The sequence below is a fragment of the Neopelma chrysocephalum genome, unplaced genomic scaffold (assembly GCF_003984885.1).
Source record: "Neopelma chrysocephalum unplaced genomic scaffold, ASM398488v2 Primary Assembly neopelma1_24, whole genome shotgun sequence".
Classification (NCBI taxonomy): Eukaryota; Metazoa; Chordata; class Aves; order Passeriformes; family Pipridae; genus Neopelma; species Neopelma chrysocephalum.
Genome location: NW_020897693.1, coordinates 18,150,525 through 18,175,510, shown reverse-complemented (window position 1 = coordinate 18,175,510; position 24,986 = coordinate 18,150,525). Strand labels below are relative to the sequence as shown.

The window sequence follows — 24,986 nt, the reverse complement described above, 5'->3', positions numbered from 1 at the left end:
ATTCCGCAACACCTCTAGCTCTCTGCAGCAAACCTCAGTATTTAAATGGACAGCAATGACATCTAGTGGCTTGTTAAGAATTTGCCTTTCTAAATTTCCAGCCTGGGCATTCATTTTTTGAAAGGAGACAGAACACACTGCTCTCCAAGTTTCAGTTGGCTGCTTCCAACAACACAGATCAACAGCAAGTGCACCTGAAATTCTCTACAAACTCTTTCAACACACACACTCGCCATTGTCTCCCCCAACTCTGAGTATCTCCCCCCATCCCTTGCTCAAGGCCTAGGAGAGGTGATGTAGTAGGCACAAGTTTGCTTTAGGTCTTGCCTGCACAATTAAATTTCTTCAGTGTAGATCTAGCTACAGGTATTTTTTCTGGGTACACAGGGCTGGGGGTCCCACCCACCTTTTTGGTTATGCTGTTCTTTAGCTGCATTAAACTAAATGGCAGGGGTTATTCACACAGACAAGGACAAAGCCCAAGGCCACACCATTTGTAACAGCTGGTATACAGTTCATTCATAGCTAAAAAAACAAAGGACTGAGTCCTAAAATGTAACTATGTTGAAATTACAAGGAGAAAAGATAAAAACGCTATTCTGAAAGCAAAGAGAAAGACCTTGCAGATTAGATTTATGGGAGAACAGTAAGCAGTTCACTTCCCTCCACCACCACATATCCACTTGCCTCCCAAAAAAAACAAACCCTCTTACCTTTTTCACTGAGTGACATTGCAAAATTGCCAAGAAGCAAGAGTGGTTATTGAAACTTTTGAAGCATGTGAAATGTAAAGAAAGTTCAAAAGATACCTTTATCTAGCTTCTTGTATTACTGGCACCAGTCGTTTAATCGCTGCTGCAGTCTTTGCTGGCAGTAACACTCTTCACAACCTTGACAACAAATCACGTAAATGATTTTTCAGTTAACAATGGTGAGGAAGCATGAGATTTGTAGTATATGCATCTGGTGCGCACTCCTAGAGCCAAAGAAAACTACATGTGGGGGTTTCTGAGCCATCTCTTAATGGAACCACTGAAACAGTGGTTTCTGATAAGCCAAGAAACACACACCTCCAGGTGGTAACAAGACTGCCTATCCCATGGTTCCAACAAAGGAAAGAGGATTTCAAAGCCTGAGGTCTTCCTACCGTCAGATCTGTTCTTTATTACTCATGTCATTTTACACAGATAAAATTCATTCATTCCAGGCTGAAGCTCCCAATAAAAGCATAGAAGTTCTTCTGAAGTTCTGAATTGTTACCATAATTCTTAGGTCAGATCCTTGAGGACACCAATTTATACTAACATGAAGACCCATTTCTACAACCCTATAAACAGGGAGATTAGGAGACTGAGAGAGGTACTCAAGACAAGCACATTCATATGAAAGAACTGAAAAGGTTTTTCAGAAGACAGTATTTTCTATTGCCCTAATTACAAGAGTATGATTTTCTCCTTTTAGAACATTCAATTCTTTGTCAATTACTACCTTTGTGATTCAGCCCCAAACAGCAAAACTTAATTAAAATTTTATTTTCTTTAAATAAATAAGGAACTCTTGCTAAATCTCTAAAGAAAATATTTTGTTCCCTCACTCACAAGTAGTGATTACTATCTTCTGGGAAGAATTTTCCAGATTGGAGCAATAGATAGAAGCATTGACTTACAGCCATTTCCAGAAAGTATCAAATACTACCAGGAAAGCAAAAGACTTTTTAAGCACAAGGTACTGGCTTTAAAGGGCAAAGCAAAATTTCACACCACAGAACTTTTCTGTAGACTACGATTGAGTGAAACTCTGACTAGATCTCTAGTCTAGTTGTCAAGTGCAGCTTGAAGAGGACCACTTCAGGATAATACAAACAGGTTGTGTTTCTGCTTGCAGAACATCAGTTGAAACCTTATTACTGCATATATCAGTTTTGGTTTGGGGTGAAGACAAAACCAAGACCCGCTATACAAAGGCAGTCATAGTAGAAACAGCATGGAGAGAGGGAGAAAGGGGTGAACAAGCATTTCCAGAAACAGAACCTAGAGAAAATTCAAATGTATGGGCTTGTGCATAAAGCTTGTGAGAAAGAGAATTACACATCTTGAATTGCAGGCAAGTTATTTTAGTGTATTATGAGACACTCCTGCTTGAGAATTATACACATTCTTACATCGCATTGCATAGAAACGTATTTGTGTAGCATGATGTTTACAAAATACGTATGCAAGAGCATTTGTCCTTTCATGTTCCTCCCATGTACGTGGTTATAGATTCTCAGCAAAAAGGAAATAGATGACAATTCCAGCTTTGAAAGCGACAAATGAAGACTACATTGCTTAGTGTCCTTCACTACCTTTCCCTTTAAGCTTGTCTTCACCAAAACAAATACCACACAAGAGGGAAGACAAATCATGGGCTATTTCCAATTCCTTCTGGACAAGACGACACTCCATTAGCTTCCCATTGAGAACCTCAGAAGAACTGCAAGCAGCAAACATCTGCTAAATATATTCCAGGATGTAAGTTAGTTCTAACTATTGCTCAAGTTCTTAAACAGCCATAGCTGTATCTCCCCATTTTTCAGGACTACTTCTCTGTAATCCTGGTAAAAAGACCCCACTACTCTCCTTAGAGGTCCACAGAAGCCACTGTGTTCCTGCTCCTAGAGGTTATACTGCCACTACAGAAGGTTCACAAGTTGTGAACAAAACTACTCTCCCATATTGACAGCTGCAGATTTGGAAAAACTACAGCCAGCTTTGCATCTCCTCTTCATACTTTTGGGGATCAATAAAAGGTTTGTCAATGGATCGGATCATCAGCTCACCACAGTACACACATTCTGCTGCCACAATATCATCAATGTCAGCTTTGATCTGTTCCCGACTCTGCTGCCCCTTCCCCAGGCTAATGGTATCTGCATCCTTGGGACGATGGTGGCTCTTGGATGGCTGACTGGTAGCTGCCAGCTTCTTCTGAAGATCTTCAAGTTTTGCCTGCTTATAGGCAGGAAGGTTTGGGAAAACTGCTTGGAGGAGACAGTCATAGTGAAACATGTGACCACACAGGAAAAGGTAAAAAGGGCGGTTTAGAAGTGGAAAGTCACAAGCAGCACATTTTTCCTGAGGTTCCACAGACCCATACTTATTTCTCATTTCTTGGATGTCCTCTCGGATCCTCTTGGCACTCTGTGTGGCTTCCTCCATCTCCCTTTTCAGTTCCTCAATGTGTTTGTTGTAGTCCTCCAGCGAGTTACAGATTGCCTCCTTGAAATGGTCAATAGTGACAAAGTCTGGAAAGAATGGCAGCACATCTTCAATCTTCAGCAGGGCACAACTGGACAGGCAGGCCATTGCCTTCTTGACATCCTTCTCTTCCTGAACAACATGCCGAGCGATCTTCAACCACAGCTTCTTTCGGAGTTCCTCATCATCTTCAGGAAGATCTGCACAGGACTTGGCAAGATCAACATCTACCTAGAAGTTGGACAGACAAGGAAACAGAGTTAAGTTTCCCTCTTTGTTTATCCACCATTCAACTTCAAAGCCTGCTGTCCATTATAGGAGGCATTAATAGAAAACTTCTCTTTGCCTAGGACTGCACTACAGGCCTGCTCCTTGTTTACATGTCAAACACCTCTCCTCTCCACTAGTATTCCCCCATGATGATTCGCTTGCTACCCAACAGAGAACAAAGCCCAGCACAAAAAGGGCAAATCCATGTTAGAGTATCTTTGCTGGTCACACATTTCAGCTAAGACATAGCAAGGTCAATAGAAAAAAATCCAGCATCTCAGTGAAGGTCAGATTAAGCTGACAAAGGCATTCTTCTGTGACAATTTTCACAGCTAGGAACAGGAAGTAATTAGAATCCTTAACAGTAGCTATACAAGTCTTGCATAAAGGCAGATATGTTAAAGGTATTTTATGTCAGAGACTGAGCTTAAGACAGACAGTACTCTCCCTTGTACTTTCCACGCCCCTACCCTCAGTTATGGCTTGTAACAGTCTGCTGTCTACTTAAAACAATTGCAAAAGCACAGAAGTATGTTAACAGAGACAGGTCTTTCCTCCTAGCCTTAGCTGCACAGCTTCAATCCTGATGAGTCTGTCCAGTTCCTCTCAATGCTCCATTGTTCAAGGTAACTTGAATAAGCAACATTGCTGTATATCATAGCATGCACAGACACACACACACCTGTAAAGCAAGATCCACAGCCTCCTCATATAATTCCATCACTTTGTAAATATGGACACATGCATGGTGGTGCCCATGCTCTGCACACAGGCGCAATGCATACTTCAGGTCATAGTGGATCCTGTTTGGGTTGGTTCCTGCTTGCTCCAGGTATGATAGCAGTGAGTCTGGCCGACATAAAGCGTAAAGAGACAACAGGTAGTTGTGAATGGCTTGCTGGGTTTCCTCCAACTGATAGACACAGAACTCCATATATCTAATGGCTTCATTGATCTGCTGGGTGCTGGCACTCTGGCTGTAGTTAACAAGGGCTGGAATGAGGTTCCTGGCATCCAGTCTAGAGCCCATAGAAATCCAAGCATCAACTACCTTCTTGGGAATATGCTGGATGAGAACTGGAGAGAACTTGTAGAACAGCTTCTCATCTCTGTGCCTGGACAACACATTTAGAGCCTCATCATACTCATCATGCTGGCAGTGGTGAGCTACTACACGCTCGTAATCCTGCATGATGACTGCAAAGTACACCATGTGCTCTGTGTCGCCATGGCTTGCCAACAGCTCGTAAATAGATGCCCGATTATTAAAAAGACAGTCTTTGTTTTTAGGACTGCTCAGGAAAGTGCGAAACTTCTCCCGTGTATCTAAATAGAGATTTCGCTGTGAGGGATCTCCTTCCAATATACCCAGCCAGTTCAGGTACAGCTCCGTCAACCACGTGGTCAGCAGAGTGGTCTGTGTCTTCTCTGAAGGTTTTAGGTTACTTAGCTTCTTAATCAGAAACTCCATCAGGGCCTCTTCTTGCTTGGCTTCAATGAACTTCAGAGCAATTTCCTCAAAGTAGTTCTGGGTCAGTGCGTAACATTTGGCACTGTCTAGATACCTCTTGTTTTGGAAACAGTGCTCTGCCTCCTTTGCCAGTACAATATCTAGACACTCTGGACGGTCCTTACAATACTCTTTAGCTAAATCAAATTTGTTCATATTCATATACATCTTCCACACATCTCTAGATTCCCGTTGGACATGGTAGCGGAACACTACTTTCTCAGTGTGGATCCATATCTGCTGGACTGTAGGATCTTTGATCATGCACGTCAGCAGGCCAAACTTCTCCAGGAAGAGATCTTGGAAAACAACCTGCCCATTCAGAGTGCATACAGCCTTCACCCGGTCAGGCAGCAGCAACAGGAAGTGGAACTGGGTAAGTACAATGGATATTGGCTTGTTCACAGTTATATCAATATCAGAAGGATAAACCCAGACCCGTTCATCACTCAAAATGGAATCAGGACGACTATAATCCAATGTACCATATAAAACACCATTTCCCATCATCCAGGCAAAGGAGCGTGGGTTGGAGCGCAGTTTTGGAGTGTAAAAGGCTATCTCACTGAATCCCAAGTTGGCTGGAAACTCCCGAAAGCTGGGCAAATGGTCAGCATGCATAGCAAATATGGAGCTGAAGCCTTGCTGCTCTGTTCCTTCAGGCACTTTGCCAACAAACTGGAAGAGTCTCTTCCTAGTGGTTGCTATAATAAAAAATTTCCCTTCTATCCCTCGTTCAATCTCCAAGCAGCAGACTGGGGCAGGTCCTGATTCCTCCTCTAGAGTGTAGACCTGTCGGAAGTACTGGTCAGGGTTAGTGCTAAAGAGGCTTCCTTCACTGACAGAGATTTCAGCTTCGTAGATCTGCCCCTGGGATGTCCCCACCAGGATGGGCCCAGTGTTGGTCTCTGAACCAAGAAATTTGTTCCAGCCCACACTTTCAATCAAGTGTCCTTTCCAGCGAGAGAGTGCTCGCACTTTCTGAACACTTCTGTTCAGGTAAAGGCATTCACTGGTGTTCAGAGCAATCAGGAGATGGGAGCCTGCCAACAGGAGATGGGTATGGGAAGGAGAAGGAGAGAACAAATTAAGACCGTGCCTAAGCAAGCCAAATTCCTGAAGCTTCTAATCCTAACATTTGATAAGCTCCAATATCAACATACTTAATTCAACACTTTCCCGGGCATTCACAGGAATGTGGGGGATTTCCATGTTGGATCAGAATGGTAGTCCATATGTTGCAAACTTACATTACTAGTCTCAGATGCTTTAGCAAGAAGGTATTGTGTTTCAATAAGTGTCCTAAGGATAAACAGTTCCCAGAGTTCCCTACTACACCTGGGAGTCGGTGAGAGATACAAGCATCTCTTTCCAAACTTTCATTTAGTCTTTTAAAATCAGTCAAGGCTACAAACTGCAGATGTTTTATGGTCCTTTTAAAAAATCCTTATATAAACCATACAGCTCAGAGTGATGGTCAAAAATTTCCTTTTACTGGCTTTAGCAGCCTTGCTTACAACAGCCTAATTGCATGTGTTCATTTTAGAGAGTTCTGAAACACAACACAGACACAACAAGCCAGTGTTTTATTACAAGCAAAAGGGCAAATGAGTAAGCAGGGTCCTTGGGCAACAGAGCCTGGCCCAGAAGATTGACCTGTTCTCTTTATACACAGAACAGAAAGCAAACTTCACCAGAGCTTTGTTACGCATGCTGAACTGCACCACTGACCACTGTCTGTAAATACACATGGTCCACTGCCTCACCTGTGTGGTCCAAAAACATCTTGTAGACTCTGGCTTCATCTTTGCGTCCCAGCTCTACCTGATTAGGTTCATCTGGCTTCCCAAGATCAATCCTGCAAAGAGAAATCATGAAAGTGTGCTTCCAACAGAAGTCCATGTACGTGTAACTCCTCACCTGTTTTTCATATTTGGCTCATGGCTTCTTATCCAGTTTGCAAATATAAGTTCTCTAATAACTTAAGAAAAGAAAAAAAAAAACAGGCAGGGAAAAACAAGCAGGAACTTCAGGACTCTGGCAACATTACCTGAGAATGGTGTCTTTGCCAAGGCTCATACAGAGCTGGTTAGAGGAGACCACTAAGCTGTTAATTTTCTCTGGAGGAGCAAAATCAATCCTTTGCTTGTTAAATATTGGTGTTTCCTTCTCCAGTCGTGCATTCACATAGCCTGGAGAAAGAATGCGAACACTTAAAAACTAAATAAGACAAACCCCTGCAACAATAATCCCATACTGCATCAAAATCCAACCTAATAGACTAGAAGGATCATTGCCTGCTCTGAGTTTTACTGAAAAATGTGTGCTCCATGGAGCATGAACACAGAGAGCAGCACTTACTTGGATATGTATAACAGGAAAGAAAAGTAATAATATGCTTTACTGTCTTGTCACAGAACTGCAGACTTGTCATAAGTATTAATTTGAAATTCCATGTTGGAATTGAATGAGCTACCATACTTTACATCCATCACACACAAGCTAAAGCTTTTTTTAAAGCCATGTGGGGTTTTTCTATATCCACATAGCAGACTTCATTGCAGAGAGAATTCTGTTGGATCATTTGCTGCGGGGAACACAGCTGGAGTCAAAATGATGTCTTTACTGTAACCCTGTTTACCAACCATAACACCATCCTAATTGCAACTTTCCAGCTTTTGCAGGACAGCATGGAAACTACTTATTAGAACCAAAATAACAGCTAAGACTTGGTGATTGCTGAATCAGTGATCCAGTCATGTCTTAAATCACTTCTTGAGCCAAGACCCATTTAGACTGGTTTATCATTTCATGGCAAATCCCAGCATGGAGCCAGACTAACCTATCCTCAGATCTTTTCAAAAACCATGCCTGAATTCTAAGAAATGCCCAATGAAGTTAAGGTTAGAGTTACGAAGTTTGACAAGACACAGCTACCTTATAGGACACATGCTGTGTTTTAAGCCCAAAGAAGCAAACCTGGCAAATCAATGAACTGAAAATGGGCATGTGTTCAACCAGAGCAAGTTAGCTAATGTGACTAATTAAGTATTCAGCTAGTCAGTTTTGTCCCAGCCAGCTTGGGAAATGTGGTATACATGGTAAGGCACACGGAGGGATTATTTATAAAGGAGATCTAGGTGGGAGAGGCAGAGAATGGAGAAAGTCTGACCTGAGGGAAGCGACATACTTTTGGAGAAATGTGTTAATAAATAATTAAATCTTAGAGGTATAATGCTTTAAAAACCTCTTATGATCTTCAGTACAGATGGGCAAAGCACAAGATGCAGTTCCTTTGGCTATGACAATGGCAAAAGCCCAGCCATAGGCAAGCAGTCAACAAACAGACTTTTAAGACAGGTGAATCTTTAATACATGTGGCAGTGCAGAAAAGCAGCACACCAGATTGAGTTTTCACTACACATGGGTAGACCTCTGCACCAAGAAACATTGGACTTGAAGAGGCCATGCCACTCTACTCCTAAATGAGAACAGCACTCTTTATGGTCTTCTTATGAGGAAGCAAAAAACTACTAAAGTGCTCAGATAACCCAGCGAACTGTAAAATAAGAACACGTTCAGATAAAACCAAACTCAGACGACGATACTCACTAGCAAAATACTGAAACATAAGATCCACCAACAGATCTTATCACAAAGTTTCATCCATATCTGTCCCACAAGTTTTTCCAGTGACTGAATTTCCCATATGCACAAAGTCTTACACAACTCTCTGTCAAAGAAAACCACAGAGGATCTCAATTTGACCAAACTACCTCATGCCTGGAAGCAACACAGACAGATACTTTGCTAGGTTAACACATGTGCTTTGCTCCATATGCAAGTGAAGGATCTCTAAAGCAAGCAGATCCATGCAGCAGTTAGCCTGGACAGGATGATCAAACCCCAAAAGACCTAGAGCAAGTTAAGGCTGTCCAGGGCCAAAGCAGTTAACTAGGAAGGTGTAAACTTAAAGAAAAAATAAATCTGGAATTGTATCTGAGAGAGAACATACTACTTCTGCCCTACAGAGCATAGGCCTAACATGCTCTAAACTGGGACTAACAGCACCACTTTGAAGCACACTCAATACACAATGCAGCAGGACTTTAGGTTGGATAGAGAGTCGCTGCTTGGTTATCTACAACTTTGAGAAACAATACCTGCAGTTTAACAAATGCGGGGGACAACTAACTGAAACTGAGAAATATGTTTCAACATCTTCCAGAATTTCCAATCTAACCTTATGGACTGCTTTTAAGAAATTAACTATTGTATCTTTTTCCAAAATAAATTTGCTTAAACTTCAGATTGCCCACGAGTTTTACCAGCCCAAGTTTTATTAAAAATTGCCAGTCTGGTCTGATTTAAGAATAATTAAAACCCTGATTAGGCTGTGCCTTTGCCATTTAGCAGTTTCCCCAACTTCCTTTGCCAACATCAACTGTCAGCAAACAGGCAGATTTCTCAACTGTAAAGCAGCCATGACTGGAGACAGATGTTGCAGCAGTCAAGAAGAAAAGCTGAGGCCTTGAAACTTTATTTTCAGTGACCTGGCCTGTCCCAACACTGTTCTGCACAACAGCTATTCAGGCCACTTATTCTTTATCTAACATTACAATACAAAATAACAATTTATGTCAAAACAAACAAGAGGAACATACCTACTTCAGTACCTAGGCTCAGAGTAATTCTGCCAGTGTATTTATACTCAATAATATCCACAGTATGACAGAATTCATCAATTCTTACTGCATATATGAACCTCACAACCTGGTTTCCCCAAAGACTCACAGTGGGCAAGACTACATGAAGAAAAAATTTGAAAGAATGTGTCCATGTATTTCCAAACTTGTAACTCAAAAATGCCAGTTCTGCACAGCAGCTGGTACTACCATGACAATACCAGACAGAACAGAATCATCTCATAACCTACATTTCCCTGCCATACCCAACAAAATGTTGAATGGTGGCATCTAATAGGGAATGGTTATTGAACCTAATAAAGCTTGAATTTATCATGGAATATTCCTGCCATTTGTTTGCTTTCTCTCACAGGAAAGAAACAACTGACTGGTGATCACACCATCACTTTACATCAATTGGACACCTCCCTGAATAGAACCGTATACCAAAGCTTCGCAGATCTTGACAGAAAAGTTTAACAGTGATACAGACTGCTTTCTTGGTAACCTTGCTATCATATAGTCAGCCTAAGGGAACCACTCGAAAGAAATGAAGTCTCCGGAAACTGCCCCTGAGTTAGGAAACTAACTTCATGCAGGTACAGCTGTGTACACATCCATAACACTGTAACAGCTGGCTTCCTCAGAGAGGAGATAAAAAAAGAAGCAAAGTGATGAAATGTTCTCAACCAGCTACCACAGCTCTGAGCTGGGCAGGGCTGAGGTGTGGTTGGCTATAACTTGTGACTACAAAGGCATACGCCACTTGGTGCACGCGTGTTCGCACCGCACGGCACAGGGGCCGTGCAGACCCTCCCACAGACAGCAGCACCTCAGTTCTGCTAAGGCGCTGCATCACCCCTGGGCTCCACCAGCAATCAGGTGCTCCCTGTGTCAAAGCATTTCACACAGCAAACAACGGAGAAACAATCGCAGCTGAAAGCTGTGCGACACACACAGCGATACACCTTTTCCTGGAAGCACTCCCCACAGCCTGACACCACCCTAGTCACCACCCGGAGCTGCCCACTCGCCTCCTCGCTCTCAGCAGGAAGACTCGCACACCGAAGGCCCCGCCGAGGGGAGGAGGACACCTACCGGAGTGCGGGATGCCCACGCTGGCGCGGCTCTGCTGCACAGAGGCGGAGCGGTGCAGGGAATCCTCGTACTCGTCCAGGATGGAGGCCATGACCGACACCGGCCCCGGCCCCGGTCCCAGTCCCGGTCCCAGTCCCAGTCCCGGCCGCGGCACCCCCCGAGCCGCGCCGGCCGCTCCCCCGCGCTCAGCTGACCCCCGTCACGTGGCCGCACTGCGCCTGCGGGCCGGGCCCGCCGGGCGGGAGGGGCCGCTCCCTCCTCAAAATGGCGCTGGAATTAGTGACGCCGGTATTCGCAGCCCTGACCTTCGTGTCCCTGACCTTCCCCCGAGAATGGCTAACTGGCCTGTACCCTTGCTTCCAGGTCTTGGGCTCCGTGCGGTGCCCGCGGCTTCTGGTCGCTGCCGTTGATGCCAAAAAGCCTCTGTTGAAATAAGAAAGGGCCTGCTCGAATAAACAAAGGAGTTTTATATGTCAGTAATAATCAGATGATCTTTTATCGGCAGTTTTGTATGCCAATAATAAACCAGAAGTTCCTCTATGGGAGTTGGACAGTCTGGTTTCGTTGTTGAATATAACAAGATAGAACCATGCCGAACTTGAAACCCTGTATTTGTGACCAAATGCCAATAAAAAGAGGTAGGGTACCATCCCAAATGAATACTAGAGACCCCTCAAATGACCGCTTCCCAAATATGTGTGCATGTGTAATAAAATCTATGCAATTAATTAACATATGAATAAAGATGCTTGGAAATAGGTGTAAACTTATGGGAATGTAAATACATATGCATACAATAAATTGGATATAAGCAATAGAAATGTGAATCTCCATGTGCGTGATAGGCAGAGATACCCCCCCATGTACCTGGTGCTGTAACAAAGTAATGTTGGCTTTCTAACCTGTAGCTCTGGTTTGAAAGTTTTCTTTCCCATTTTTCCGTGACGCTGTCCTGTTGTGTGCAGCCGTGTGCATGAGAAATCCCCTCCTGAGTGCAGCAGTGTGCAGCACTAGAATCAGTCCTGATGGTCCTACAAACACAGTATTTCATAGTGATTCTACTTGCTGCAACTAGGGATTGTCTGTTTTTAAACACTCCTGTAAAAACTCCTGTGTTGTGGCTCTTGTGTAGTACCAAGTGGTAAAATCTTGGCTCTATTGCTAGAATGATGGTTGAAGCACAGCATATGAGGATCCAGCATAAGGCTGTTCTTGAACTATACTAGACTTGCTCTGCAAGTTTATCCCAGCTTTCTAGACTAAATCTGTTGGACACAGCTTCTGTATCGCTAAATAGTGCTTATAACTTGAGAGTTTCTTTTGTTCTGGTGTGCTAACAATTGTTATTTACAATTTTACCTGCTAGATTAAACTAGCAGAATTTATAACAATGGCATTAACAAAAAGACTAATCTTTTATACAGCCCTTTGGGTTTCACAGAATCACAGAATATGCCAAGTTGTAAGGGACCCACAAGGATCACTGAGTCCAACTCCTAGCCCTGCACAGGACCATCCCCAAGAATCACACCATGTGCCCGAGAGCATTGTCCAAATGCTTCCTGAACTCTGTCATACTTGGTGCTGTGACCACTTCCCTGGGGAGCCTTTTCCAGTGCCCAACCACCTCTGGGTGAAGAACCTCTTTCTAATTAATATCCAACCTAAACCTCCCCTGACACAACTGCAGGCCATTCCCTCAGGCTCTGTCACTGGTCACCACAGAGAAGAGATCAATGTCTGCCCCTCCTCCTCCACTCATGAGGAAGTTGTAGACTGCAATGAGGTCTCCCCTCACTCTCCTCCAGGCTATATAGAATGAATAGAGATGTCTATGTGTATACTATATGTATTCTCTATACTATATGTATGCTATATACTATACTGTGAGTTTATATTGTATATTAGATGTAATTTTCACTTTCTGGAAGGAACAGAGAAATGTTGTCCCACAGGGTACAGGACAGTTTGCAACCCGGAGGAATCCGTTTCAAGATTGAGGAGGTCTTCCCAAACTTAGTTTGGACATCAGGTGGCAGTGAGGCACCACTAGCAGCAGTGGCATGTGGTTGCCTTTGCACAAAGTTATATCTCCTTTTTCTCTGGTCATTTACTGGATACCTCACTCCCATAAACTAGGGCTGTGATCTGCATCACTCAGCCTTAGGCCTTCTCCCCAGTGCTTAGCCAAATATGCAGGTCCCACGCTAGCAGGGTTCCTGGAGGCTCCAATGGTATGCCTCCACAGGGTCACCTCTGCCTGCTTTGCTAAAAACAGAACATGGCTTTTGCTGACTCTGCCTGCCCGCAAGCTCGGGCAGGAGCCAAGACCCAGTTCCAGCCTCTGCTCTTTAGCCGCTTTATGTGGCAGCTCTGAGCCAAAATAACAAAACCACATTCTTTTGCTGTCTAATCATCCTGATCATCGTAAGCAGCAACTGTTCTCCTTCAGCTTCTTAAAAGGTACGTACAAACTACATTAGGTTTAGGGTAATGAGTTAGGAAGGGACTTCTTGGACTATCAGATCCATTCTCCCACTCTTGTAGATACCACATCATATAGTCCTTTCTCTATTCCTATCAAACTCTGTCTGAGAGTGTGGGTATTTTTCCCCCAACTGCTCCCACTCGTACCTGTTCCAAATGCTCTCAGGATTTCAAACTCTGATTTCAAGCTCTGATTTCCAGTCTAACATAAGCTGTGGCTAGTCTGAATCCTTTTGTTCTTGTTCAAACACTGTCCTTTAGCGTACAGGACATCTGAGAGCGTTCATTTCCTCTGCAAAAGTCATAACCAATGATAGCCTTCATTCAGATGTACCAAATCCAGGATTTATCAAGAAGTTCCTGCCTTTCTCGTCTTAAAAAGATGAGGTAATTAGTTTCCTGGAGCATCCAAGTAGTTCTCTGCATCAGTTGCAGCTTCAGCTTATGTTTATGTAACAGGGTTGAGCATAGTTTAACCCCTCATTTCAGATGAGATCTCCCCCTGTTGCCTTCAACAATGATGCTCATACTTTTTCTCTTCTTAGTCATATTTTTAGCAGTAGAAGATTGAAGGGTTATTTGGTAAGGGGGAAATAAACTGTCTTGAAATATATCTAGAAATTAGGCGAAATTGACATTTTGCACAAATTTCTCAGTGTCCAGCTCTATGGGCTGTTTCCACTCAAAGCCTAGATTAGGACATATCTTAATAATTTTTTTTCTTGGTCACGTCCAGAAATGAAAGAGATTTTCTTTCTTATTCTGGCAGATGTTATAACCTGTTAGGGCTGATAGCTAATGAGAAACCTGTGTCTGATTTTAGTGTGGTTAAATTGGAAGCCAGATTCTCACCTTATTTGGAAATGAAACACCAGCCTAAAGCTAAATCCAGGCCCACAATCCTGCTCCATCCATCTGCACTATCATCTGCTGTGATTATTTAATTTACAAACCTATACAATAATAATATCCCAGTGCTACATTCACAGATTTGGTATTCTGAAAAGAAAAGGAGAGCAAGGGTTGCAGGCAAAAAATTTATCAGCTCTTTGATTCACCAGGAATGTGTGGAGAATCAGATTATTACATTTTGTGTGTAGCAGTGGTATAAGTCTAGAAGAGGAACTTGTGGGAGAGAATCTAGGTGATTTCGGTGATATGTTTGGATTGGAAACCTAAATCCTGGTCTTCTTTTGGTGTGACTGTGATCACAGCTGCAGTAATTTGCAGTAATTTTAACTTACGCGGTTAACATTTTCTCCAAGCTATGGACCCAGCTATCAACATCCAGATGCTATATGACATGCTAATCTCTTCAGCTGCCTTGAGGAACAGATTCTAGATAATGGTCTTGACAAACATATAATGTGTCCAAGGTCCAGACTTCCAGAATATTTAGCCTGTCTGAATCTGAGCTTCCTCAACACTGTCTGTGTCATTCCTGGCTGCCCTGTCCAGCCCACACTTTGTGCACCTCAGTGCATGTATGATTGTAGAGTGAGACAGTTCATTGCCCTGCAGCAGATGAGTATGTGATCCACAATCCAAACATGAGTGCTGATGCAGAGGAGACAGCCGGAAGATGTGGCTATGGGAAGAGGTAAGGGCAGAACCTAGTGACAGAATTATAATTTGAATTAAACCCTGGACTTCCTCTTACATTTCCACTACAGATGCAGTACTGATCATCATTCCACCTCACTGTATATAGAATATTCCTTCACTGTGATCAACATAAAAAATACACTGCATTCATAAAAGCCATAGGCAAATAGGTGTAATTCCCTAAATGCAACACCCTCCATAAGATACCAACAAAGATACAGCCAGGCTCTCAGACACCCCTGTACCTGCTTTGAGGATAGTCTGAGATACCTATGTTCCCCATCCAATCAACAGACTTTCTCCCAGGAGAAGGGAGAGTGTTTTTGAGTGACCACTTGAATGCTATGTACAAATTAATGCAGTAAAAGAAATCACAGTGGCTGTGTACCCATGGGTATCACAGTTACCCATGAGAACCTGAATTGGAACCTACATGGGGAGCCATACAACAATTATAATTTGTCCTGAAAGAGATCAAAGCTAACAATGAGTTTGCCAGAGCCCACCTACTAGCGATTAACCAACCTCCCAAGCTCCTCAAACTCATTGTCAGAAGCAGACTTCCTGCAGACTGGTAAACGCTGGGTGGAACCATATTACGCCAGAGCAGCAATTGCAGACTTGCGTACCCTGATGCCTTAAGAAGTTCTCCCACAAGTGAACTACCAAGGCCTATTGATGCTACATATGCACTCCAGATCATTCTGCCCTTTGTAAGCCCACCGAGTGCCCCATGGAAACCTAGGGCATAACCTCTCAGTCCTACAATGAGGATAAAAAAGGCAGGAACCTTTTTCTGGTCACCAACACCCTGTAGCTAATCCCTCAGTTCTGATCTTAAAGGAAGATCCATAAAGGATAAGCTTGAGACCTGAAACTGGTAACTTGGTTGAGACAGTGGTCTTACAGCATTTTATGGTTTTCCTAGCAATCCCTCTTCAACCCAGCCCCTCACTGTTTGGTGTTAACTGCCTGCCTTTCCCTGTTTCACAGTGGGGATATGAACTTTATACCTTTCCTCTTGTTAATTCCCTCACCCATTTCAGTTAATTGTTAACTCCTCTTTTTTGATAAAGTGTCTAATTGATTGACATAATAATAAATTAAGCTCAGACCATTGTCTCCCAACCTGTCTGTAGTCTGAAATTTGCTATTTCTCTTTCAGATTTAAAGAAAGGGCTTTGAGTGCCTTAAATCTTGCCTGTTCTTTCACATTTATCAGTTGATGTATTAAAAGATGTACCTTCTCCAGCAGATGGCAACACACTTCTAAATTATTTATAGAACAGCTGTGAGGTAGGACTCGTTCCTGTGTAAGTCAGGTGGGAAATGAATTTGTCTTTGAGAAGGGGGCTTAGTACAATACAGGTGCTTGTCTTTCCTTGGAACATTTAAGAAAATATTTTCTGAGCTAGTGACGTTGTCATGTCATTTAAACATATTATTCTGTAGTCTTAAATTGTTGTGGCTCTTTGCCTCCCCATTTAACTAGAGTGGCAGTGAACAGATGAACCAGAACATCTCTGTGCATCTCCCATGGCATGCTCTTATTTTGAAGAAGCACTAGAGTAATTCAAAGGCCAGGATAATGAGATCTGTATTGAATGTTGTTTCTCTCCCTTTTTTTTTTTATTTTCCCAAAAGATATTTCAAAACCAGACATCTCCAGTTCACACCAGAAGTACCCATTAGCTGCTCTAGAATTGTAAAGTATTTTTATTGCTGTGAACTCCAAAACTACAGAGTTCCTACCAATCAAGAACTCTATATTGGAAAGCAAATACTAGAATATTTTTTCCTTTGATTTCAGTTGTAGTAATTTTTCTGTCAATAGCCAGAGCCTGATTTTTCACTGACTTTTGTGCTGTGGCTGTTTCTGTCTCTGTGAAGTTGATAGAAAATTATATGAAGAAGCATTTGACATCACTTCCTGCAGGTTGCAGTGACCAGACAAGGCACACCGCAAGGGAAAACCGGGCTCAGGCTCTTGTCTTCACCCTTTTGTCTGTCACTTCTTTTAACTGGTAATTATGCTTGATTTTTCCCAGGGAGGATACTCACTCAGGTGCATGACAAAACACTGGGTGACTCAGCACTGGTTGTCTTATTGCTTATGACTATGAATGTGACCGGCTGGGCAGTGGCTGTATCTTGATTTCTTCAACGTATCTCTTGGCATCACGGGACCCGGGTTGCTCTGGAACCTGCACTCCAGTTTAGCTCCGCTCTCAGTCTTAGATCCCCGCTCACCTGCCCCAATGCACAATGACATTGTCACCTTTTCTCACCATGCCCCCATTTCTCATCATTTAGGGTTTCTCTTTCACAGCACCATAAAAGGATTCAGAAATGTGATCCAAGGGCACCACTTGCAAAGGGAGCATACTGACATACGCAGCCCACCAGCACAAATGCAAGTAACGCTGAAGGCTGTGTTTGCTCACTAGTGTGTTAAGAGTGGCTGATAATTTTTTCCCTCTCCCTTGGTAAGAACTGAGTTCTGCCAACTGCCGTAACATGAGATACTTTTTCTGAGGCAATGTGAGTAGTTCAGTAGGCTTTGGAAAAACGATAGTGGCTTCCAGTCTGTGACTTTCAGACAAGACTCAGGAGAAGAATATCAGCCAGGTACGCAGAAGACAATGTTGTCAGAGGTGAAGAGTAAGAGATTGTTGGAGGTGAAATATTTCTCAGGAGCCCATAAAGTCAGGACCAGTAGCTGCAAAAAAAGCCCGGTGTCACAATTTCCCAAAATTATAACACCGCATTTCAGAAGGGAAAGTATATGGAATAGTTTGAGCTGATCCATAGTTTTGTCCCCACAAGGGACAAGCCCTAGTTTCCTCCTCATCCAAATTGGTTTATGTACTGGTCTTAATTTGGTCAATAGGTGAATTTCTCCTTCCACACGAGCAGTGAGAAAAATGGCTATAATTATTAGAAATGGGAAGAAAAGGAAATGTCTTCCTCTAAATGACTGTTTCTTTTAAAAACAGGACTTTGTACAGATGTATAAAGTTTGTTTGATGGTAACAATCACACACTACCTAAATATATAGATTTATTTCCACTGTAAATCAATTCGTACTCTAATGGAACAGCTTTTCTATTTCATTTAAGAAGCTACACATGATAGCGCAGCTCAGCTGAGTAACAGCTAAACACTAAAAGTACCTGAAACCTATATTTGATCTGCCTGAAAAGAGTTTGATCTTCTGCACTTAATTCCTGGTGGATGGGAATTCACATCATGAGAAAGACCATCATAATTTGTACTAATTATAATTCTTGGGAGAGGGGCCAAATACAGCCTTGCAGACTGTGTATTTCCCACTCAGACACAGCTGATTTTGGCAGAGGAGCATGTGAGGCAAGCAGCATGCAGTGGGGCTTTCCTGCTATACCTGCTACCTACGTGGCAGAGCTGGTCCCTGTGGCTGTCGGTTCAGCAGCTCAGGAAATGGGACAGAGTTTCACTGCAAAAAACCCCAAACTGTACAAAAAAATCTAGAAAACCCAAAATGTCTGACTCCTCGTTGTGTTGTGAAACTAAACTTGCATCTTCTGTTCACTGTCAGGAGCAAGGCAAGACCTGAGAAATGAACCCATGGGAGCTGCCCTGTTTGTTTGCTTAATCACTTAGTTTAAATATAGATTAAAAATCACTTAAGCTCATTGACAAGTTGTGTATGCCAGCCAATGGGTGTCAGAAGCTGCAAGGAAAAAAGAGCATAGTCTCAGAAGGAAGAAATTTTAGGAGGAATGAGAGAAAAAGAGTGGAGTGGGGCAACAGTGTATCTTCTTAGGGGACATCCATTCCCAAGTAAACAGTATACAGGAAACAAGAGCTGTCAGCTTCATCTCTTCCCCCTGCTACTGCTAACAGTGAACAATTTGGTGAATAATCCCTCATTTACATTCATTTCTTCTGATTAAATGGAAATGTCATAGTTCACAGAATGTTAGCCTGTGTCTGAAGTGCACTGAAAAAGCTCTGCAAGGTCCTCACTTGATGTGCTGCCTGCCTTGGCTGTGGGGTAGTGTGTCCTTGCCTGTCCCATTGGAGGCACAGCCACACCTCACATGTTGCAGCACTTTTTGCCTTTTCTGGAACAGTTCAGCTGTCACCTGGCTCTGAACTAGCACTGAAGAGTGTGGCACCAGAAAAAGCTAATCTAATACAAGCCAGTCCCTTGAGACTGCAGCCACTTGCTGTAGCAAGACTATCTGGCACATGTTTTAGCAGCAGTCTAATTTCTAATACCATCTCCTTTTTTTGTGGCTGTAGAAATTTAAGGCTGTGCTTTAGTAAAAAACACAGAAGGGGTTGATTAAAGCAAACTGCTAGAGAACACTGCAAAGAAAAAGCCTTCTTCCTTCTTGTTCCCAGGAAGCTTGTGGGCTGTCTCCAAAGAGTGGTCATGCTTTGTCCACTGAATCTGAAGGGTTGCAGCGCTTGTGACTTTCTGTCAACCATAGGGAAAAGCATTCTAGACTGTGCCTGGCTTAAAGATGTCTTCTCAAGTTTAGTATTAATACAGGTGAAACACCTGTGTAGCTTCTCAGTGTGGATGCAAACCACAGCAAGACACTAGCTCAGGAACTGCTAATCAGAGGCTCCTTGCAGCACAAACCTGCCTAGTGCAGACAGGTCTCCCTTGCTGAGAGCACCATGAAGAACATCGTGGTAACTAAATTAGTGGTGTTCATAGACAGCCAGAGTTTAGCTCCTCCATTGGGACACAGATCCACGTTCAAAGCTGATGTTGCAATACTAGGTATTGCAGGCATTAATAGTTTCCCTCTAGTGTTTTCAATCACTTGGAGGTGCTATGGCTGGTGTGCAATGATTGCTGTGATAGTGTGGCCACATCTCTCCTTTTAAGTGGTGTGCTCCCACCCCTCTGTTTGTTTAGTCCTACTTCTTTAGACAGTAGGCTCCTGAGGGCAGGGATGGAGCTGTCTTCTCAGCTGCCAAGGGCAGAGTGTGGTTTGTGAGCTACCGAAGGTGAATATGAAAAAAGGCAGCAGGCTGGGAACTCCTGCACATGTCCGTGCAGCTGGAAAAATACACTCTGTGGCTTTTGTCACCATGTAGCAAGAGCTTGGCTGGGTCAGATAAATGATCATAATGACAATCACACAGTTAACAGATGTGATGTATTTCGGGCATTTGTTTTTCATTGTCCCTCGGAATATTGACCAGTACTGTTGGTTTTACTCCTGTCCTGATTTTATGGCAGAAATCACAGATGCCCCAGATGGGGCAATGGCCCTGCTTCTTTTGAAAAGGAAGCAGGAGGGGGACGGATGGAGTGTGGTTTTCCCGTGTGTGCAAGACACAGAGCACGGCGTGGCACCCACCGAAATTCCGAGGGCAGGAGCTGCTCGGAGGGCATCGTGGCGGATGGGGGTGCAGGACCGGGGCTCTCACAGTCGGGACGAGGCGGGAGGAGGCGGCTGGGCCGGGCAGGGCTGAGCCAGGCCGCCTCCCGGTGGGGCGGACCGGGGCGGGACTAGGGAAATAGGGGTCGGTTTTGTGCTTAGGGTGGCAGGTGTAGTGATGAGGAGCGAGGCTCGGCGGGCTGGAGAAGGTGGCCCCGAACGGCAGCTCCGATAGCGGCCCACTCGCACGGGCATGGCAGTGACTTCGCCGCGCTGTTCCCGTCGCTGAGTCCTGTGGAGTCCCCTGTGCCAGTGCCATTGCAATTGCCATGCCTCCCCAGGAGCTCCTGGATTACGCGCCCGCCCTGCGGAGACACAGCCCGCCCCGGGGCAGCGGCCCGGAGCTGGGCATCAAGTGCGTGCTGGTGGGCGATGGCGCCGTGGGCAAGACCAGCCTGGTGGTCAGCTACACCACCAACGGGTACCCCGACGAGTACCAGCCCACTGCCCTTGACACCTTCTCCGGTAGGTGCCCTCCTGGGCTGCGCGGGGTCTGGGGCGGCGAGGGATGATCCGCATCCGACGCGGCGTCGGGACGAGCGGGGCGGAGGTGAGCGCTCCCAGTGCCGCAGCTGCCGGCGGTGCTGCGCGCCGGGTGCTCTGCGGCCAGCGCAGCCCGGGGGCCCACAGCCCGAGGGCGTTTCTGTGACTCGGACCGAGTCCTTCGGGCATTTTGCGAGGTTTAGCAGATGGAGGTCCTACGTTCTGCAGGTCTGTGTCAACCCAGCGTGTGCCGAGTTGGTTTGCAAGTGCCATGACCTTGGGCACCTTCCTGGTTTTGTGGTGGTGTTATGACTAAATAGATGGGGGGCATAATTTTTTCGTTATTGTAGTTTGTGGTGGTTTTAGCTTCAGAAATATCACAACATTGCACTGTAGGCTTTGTAGCTTCAACTGACATTCAGGAAAACCATCCTGTTCCCCACGTGTGTGCTGAAGTTAGCATTGAAGAGAGGTTGGCAAAAAGTTGAAGAGCTTTGTAAGTCAGGCTAGAATTGCTTTCCCTGTCAGCTGATGAGCTCTCATTAGTTTCCACTTTTCTAAATGCTATCTTTGTTCTTGTTCTACATTCCTCTTCCTTTGGGCTCCAATTTCTAATATAAACCCCAGAAGAATACAAAGCCCTTTGAAAGATTTCTTATCTTTATTTGATATGAAGAAACACAACAGTACTTGATAATACAGATTGGTAGATTAGAGATGTGCTCGAGTCAGACCAGGAATGAGACATCTAATGTGTCATAGTCTCAAGGTGCTTAGAGGGAGTGTTTTGTTTGTCTGAATGTCCCCCCACTTGCTCACTTTTATACTGGGAATTGTTGATTTACCTTGACCCTCTCCAAGCTCTTCCACTGTCACTTGAAGGAAATGAACTGGGAACGTGTTGTTGTTCAGGGTCCGGCAGCCCTTTGGGAACAAATGTAAGGAGTCCTGAGTCCTTCAAGGGAAAGGTTACTTCTCTCTCTGCTCGCTTTACATTGATGTGTATGGTTTGGGCTAAGAGAGGCTTAAAATTACTGTTATTAGCCTGCACATTTTTTTTGAAAGGGCAAATCCATAATAAAATTATCCAGAAAGGTGAAGGCAGCATGAGTGCAGAGATGCTCACATTAGCAATAGGCAATTTGAAAATAGCTGCACATGGGTTTAACCTCAGTCTGGATGTCCCAAGTACTAAGCCTGCCTTCAGAGATGCATAGGATTTGCTACTGATAGAAATCAAAAACATTAAAAATGGGTATTCTGAAGTTCAATTTCTGCTTCTTGGGAGGAAATGGGAGAATAGATAAGTTTCCCTTCCCGCTCCTGCTCTTAACCTGAATAAATCTGAGCAAAGTCCCTTCCTGGATTCAAAAATTGTTGTTCAGGATCCACTTCAGAAATTTCAACCCAATTCCTCCCACTCTTGGGGAATACCTGCAATTGCAACTGCCAGCAGAACTGAGCAGTTTACATCCTGACTTTAATCCTGGTCATGGGACTGTGATGCCAATAACAAGATTGGGCAAAGTATTGCATTATTAGGGAAACGGCTCTGGGACAGTGACCCAGCCACATACATCTCTTTGGGTGCTACCTCCTGCTGGGTGTCGCTGCCAGGTAGAGCAGCCTTGGGTGAAACGCGTACTCGGTGACCTTTCTCCACCGGGCTATCCTGTTCTGCCGGCCCCTTCGCTATTGTACCATGATCCATCCTCATCCTGAGGGTGCGGACCTTGTGAGGGCGGTATTTGGAGGGCTGTTGCAGAGTTGCTAGTGTAGCTTAGGCTAGCAGGAGATGTGATAAAACTTTGTGCAAACACTGGAACAGTAGGTAATATATGTCGTGCCTGTCTTCTGAAGACGGCAAAACATTTCAGAGATGCTAATTCCTTCTCTCAATGCACTTATGAGACAGAGGAAACCAGATACTAGAAAGGCAAATGCCTGCTGCCTTGAAGATCAAGTCAGGATCTAGCAGGTTCTTTGATCAGGAACAGGTTTCTCTTCCTCCTCTGGGGCAGAGATATGGTAACAACCCAACTTTTTCCCAGTCACAAGGAAGCAATGACTTTCAGCTATGCCGTGAGGAGTGGCACTGTGGTGGACGCACCCACCCCTTCATTTTTCTTCCAGTCTCAGTCTCCCACCAAACTTCAGGCCATCTTTTGTCTGTGTCTCCCCCCCTCCCGACTGCTTTCAGGGAGGAGCCTTCTCCTTCAGAAGGTCGTGTTAAACTCTCTAAGTCAGTTGTTTCTATCAGTTTTCTCGTCTGACTGATTTCTTCAAGATTTCCAAAAACTTGATCTGGTTTCTGGTTGGGAGTTTTTTTGTTTGCTTTTGCTTTTGTTTTTAATGAAGAAGACAATAAAGCCTCCTCTTTGCACATAGCAATGGAGTTTTGCTAGGTTGTGTCAAGTGCCAGCCATTGTCACCTTAGCCTGATGTCTGCCTCTATTCACCCAACCACAACCCCTCCACCTTGTCTGGACTTCAAGTGACTTCCAGCTTCCCAACCATTTTCTCCTTTTCCTCAATTCCTTACCAGTCTCTGTGGTATCTATGTGCTTAAACATCTAACAGTTTCGTTCCAGATTTCTGTCAGAGGTCCTGCCAGCCCTCAGTCTGAGTCAGCTGATACCACATGAAGGCTTACTGTGATTAGGGAGTGAAATGGGAGCAAACTTTACATGTGTAACTAAGCAGTTTTCCAGTTTTCAGTGTGTGGATAGACTCTGAAGGGGATGTCACTCATCACTGTTTCCTTAATAGCTTCTTCATTTCAAGATGGGTTTAGGTCTTTGTTTTTCCTTAGCTAGGACACTCACAGAAATTTTTTTAAAAGCCAAATTTCTGGACTGAATGGGAAAAATCTCTCAATAGCTGGTTTGAGAGTGATCTGAGTTTTCTTGGCCAAGAAGCTAGGAGCAGGTTGCTGAAGTTCTCAGTTTGTTTTTTTCCTGTGTTGTGGAAGAAGGACGAGTGGTTAATGAGGACACCATTTGTCTAAGGGTTCCTCTTCTCTAGAGGAACGGTTAGTTGTTCAGTAATGTGGAACTATTCTTTCAAAATACTGGACAAGTACACAAAACACCCAAGAGCCAACAAAATCAGAAGGTCTGTTGCAGGTCTCTTAATGTTCCCAGTGCAAGCTTCAGCTGTTTTAGTGAGGTTTGGGAGGATGGTCAGCTAGGAGGACAGACTTAAGTGACTTCAGTGAGTCTGTTCAATGGGATACGACCCACAGTGCTCAGGAAAGGCCCATACAAGTGTGTGTGTGAACGCTGATCAACTGCTTTAGACTCATCCTCATTCTCTTTCTGCTACAGTGCAGGTCCTTGTGGATGGAGCCCCTGTCCGGATTCAGCTGTGGGACACTGCTGGACAGGTAAGCTCTATCAAAGCATCTTCCAGTTCTGATCCTGTGGGACAGGGACTGTTGCAGGCTTTGAGGAAGGCAGTGTTGAACTGGGAAGAAAGGAAATGCACTAGCCCAGCACCAGCCATTTGGTGAACGGCTCTGAAACTTGTGTCTGAAACGTGGCATGGCCACAAAATCAGCACAATGCTCTGCCTCTGAGGGTCTTCCTATCCTAGTTAACATGTGGAAAAGCTACTGAAGTATCATGCTGTTAGAAGATCAGTCCAGTGAAGACTTCTTTTTTCTTTCTCCCCTCTTCCTTTGTCCCCCCTTCCTTTTCTACAGGAGGACTTTGACTGTTTGCGCTCTCTTTGTTATCCCGACACCGACGTCTTCCTTGTCTGCTTCAGTGTGGTAAACCCAAGCTCCTTCCAAAATATTACTGAGAAGTGGATCCCTGAGATACGAACTCACAACCCCCGGGCACCAGTGCTGCTAGTGGGGACACAGGCAGACTTGCGGGACGATGTCAATGTCCTCATCAGCCTGGATCGCTACCATGTGAAGCCTGTGCCCCGACCTCAGGCAGAAGGTCTAGCTGACAAAATCCGGGCTGAAGCCTACCTGGAATGCTCAGCACTGACTCAAAAGAACCTCAAAGAAGTTTTTGACATGGCCATTGTCAGTGGTGTTGAGCACAAAGCACGGCAGGAAAAGAAGATGACTGCCAAAGGCATCAAGACTCTCTCCAAGTGCCGCTGGAAGAAGTTCTTTTGCTTTGTCTGAAGCTGCTTTAAAGGAAGGGGAAA

General features: G+C 44.3%; 2 protein-coding genes across 2 annotated transcripts; one reads left to right on the top strand and one right to left on the bottom strand.

Moving 5' to 3' along the window:
• Positions 1-1,140: 1,140 nt before the first annotated feature.
• Positions 1,141-10,993, bottom strand: VPS18 (VPS18, CORVET/HOPS core subunit). Its single transcript, XM_027706313.1, has 5 exons — positions 10,800-10,993; positions 7,067-7,208; positions 6,783-6,874; positions 4,189-6,059; positions 1,141-3,467 (listed from the first exon to the last, which is right to left on the bottom strand). Exons 1-5 carry the CDS (start codon positions 10,888-10,890, stop codon positions 2,739-2,741), a joined length of 2,925 nt encoding a protein of 974 aa, XP_027562114.1. The 5' UTR covers positions 10,891-10,993; the 3' UTR covers positions 1,141-2,738.
• Positions 10,994-20,481: 9,488 nt separating this feature from the next.
• On the top strand, positions 20,482-24,986 carry RHOV (ras homolog family member V). Its single transcript, XM_027674250.1, has 3 exons — positions 20,482-20,801; positions 24,146-24,204; positions 24,523-24,986. The coding sequence occupies exons 1-3, from the start codon at positions 20,606-20,608 to the stop codon at positions 24,961-24,963; spliced, it is 696 nt and encodes a 231-aa protein (XP_027530051.1). The 5' UTR covers positions 20,482-20,605; the 3' UTR covers positions 24,964-24,986.

Bases quoted from the DNA above. Each gene is read 5' to 3' on its own strand.
- RHOV (XM_027674250.1), top strand. From the start codon at position 20,606: ATGCCTCCCCAGGAGCTCCTGGATTACGCGCCCGCCCTGCGGAGACAC. The intron at 20,802-24,145 runs GTAGGTGCCCTC...TTTCTGCTACAG, and splicing joins TGCCCTTGACACCTTCTCCG to TGCAGGTCCTTGTGGATGGA. The intron at 24,205-24,522 runs GTAAGCTCTATC...CCTTTTCTACAG, and splicing joins TGTGGGACACTGCTGGACAG to GAGGACTTTGACTGTTTGCG.
- VPS18 (XM_027706313.1), bottom strand. From the start codon at position 10,890: ATGGCCTCCATCCTGGACGAGTACGAGGATTCCCTGCACCGCTCCGCC. The intron at 7,209-10,799 runs GTAGGTGTCCTC...TTCTTTCTCCAG, and splicing joins CGTGGGCATCCCGCACTCCG to GCTATGTGAATGCACGACTG. The intron at 6,875-7,066 runs GTAATGTTGCCA...TTCTCTTTGCAG, and splicing joins GGCAAAGACACCATTCTCAG to GATTGATCTTGGGAAGCCAG.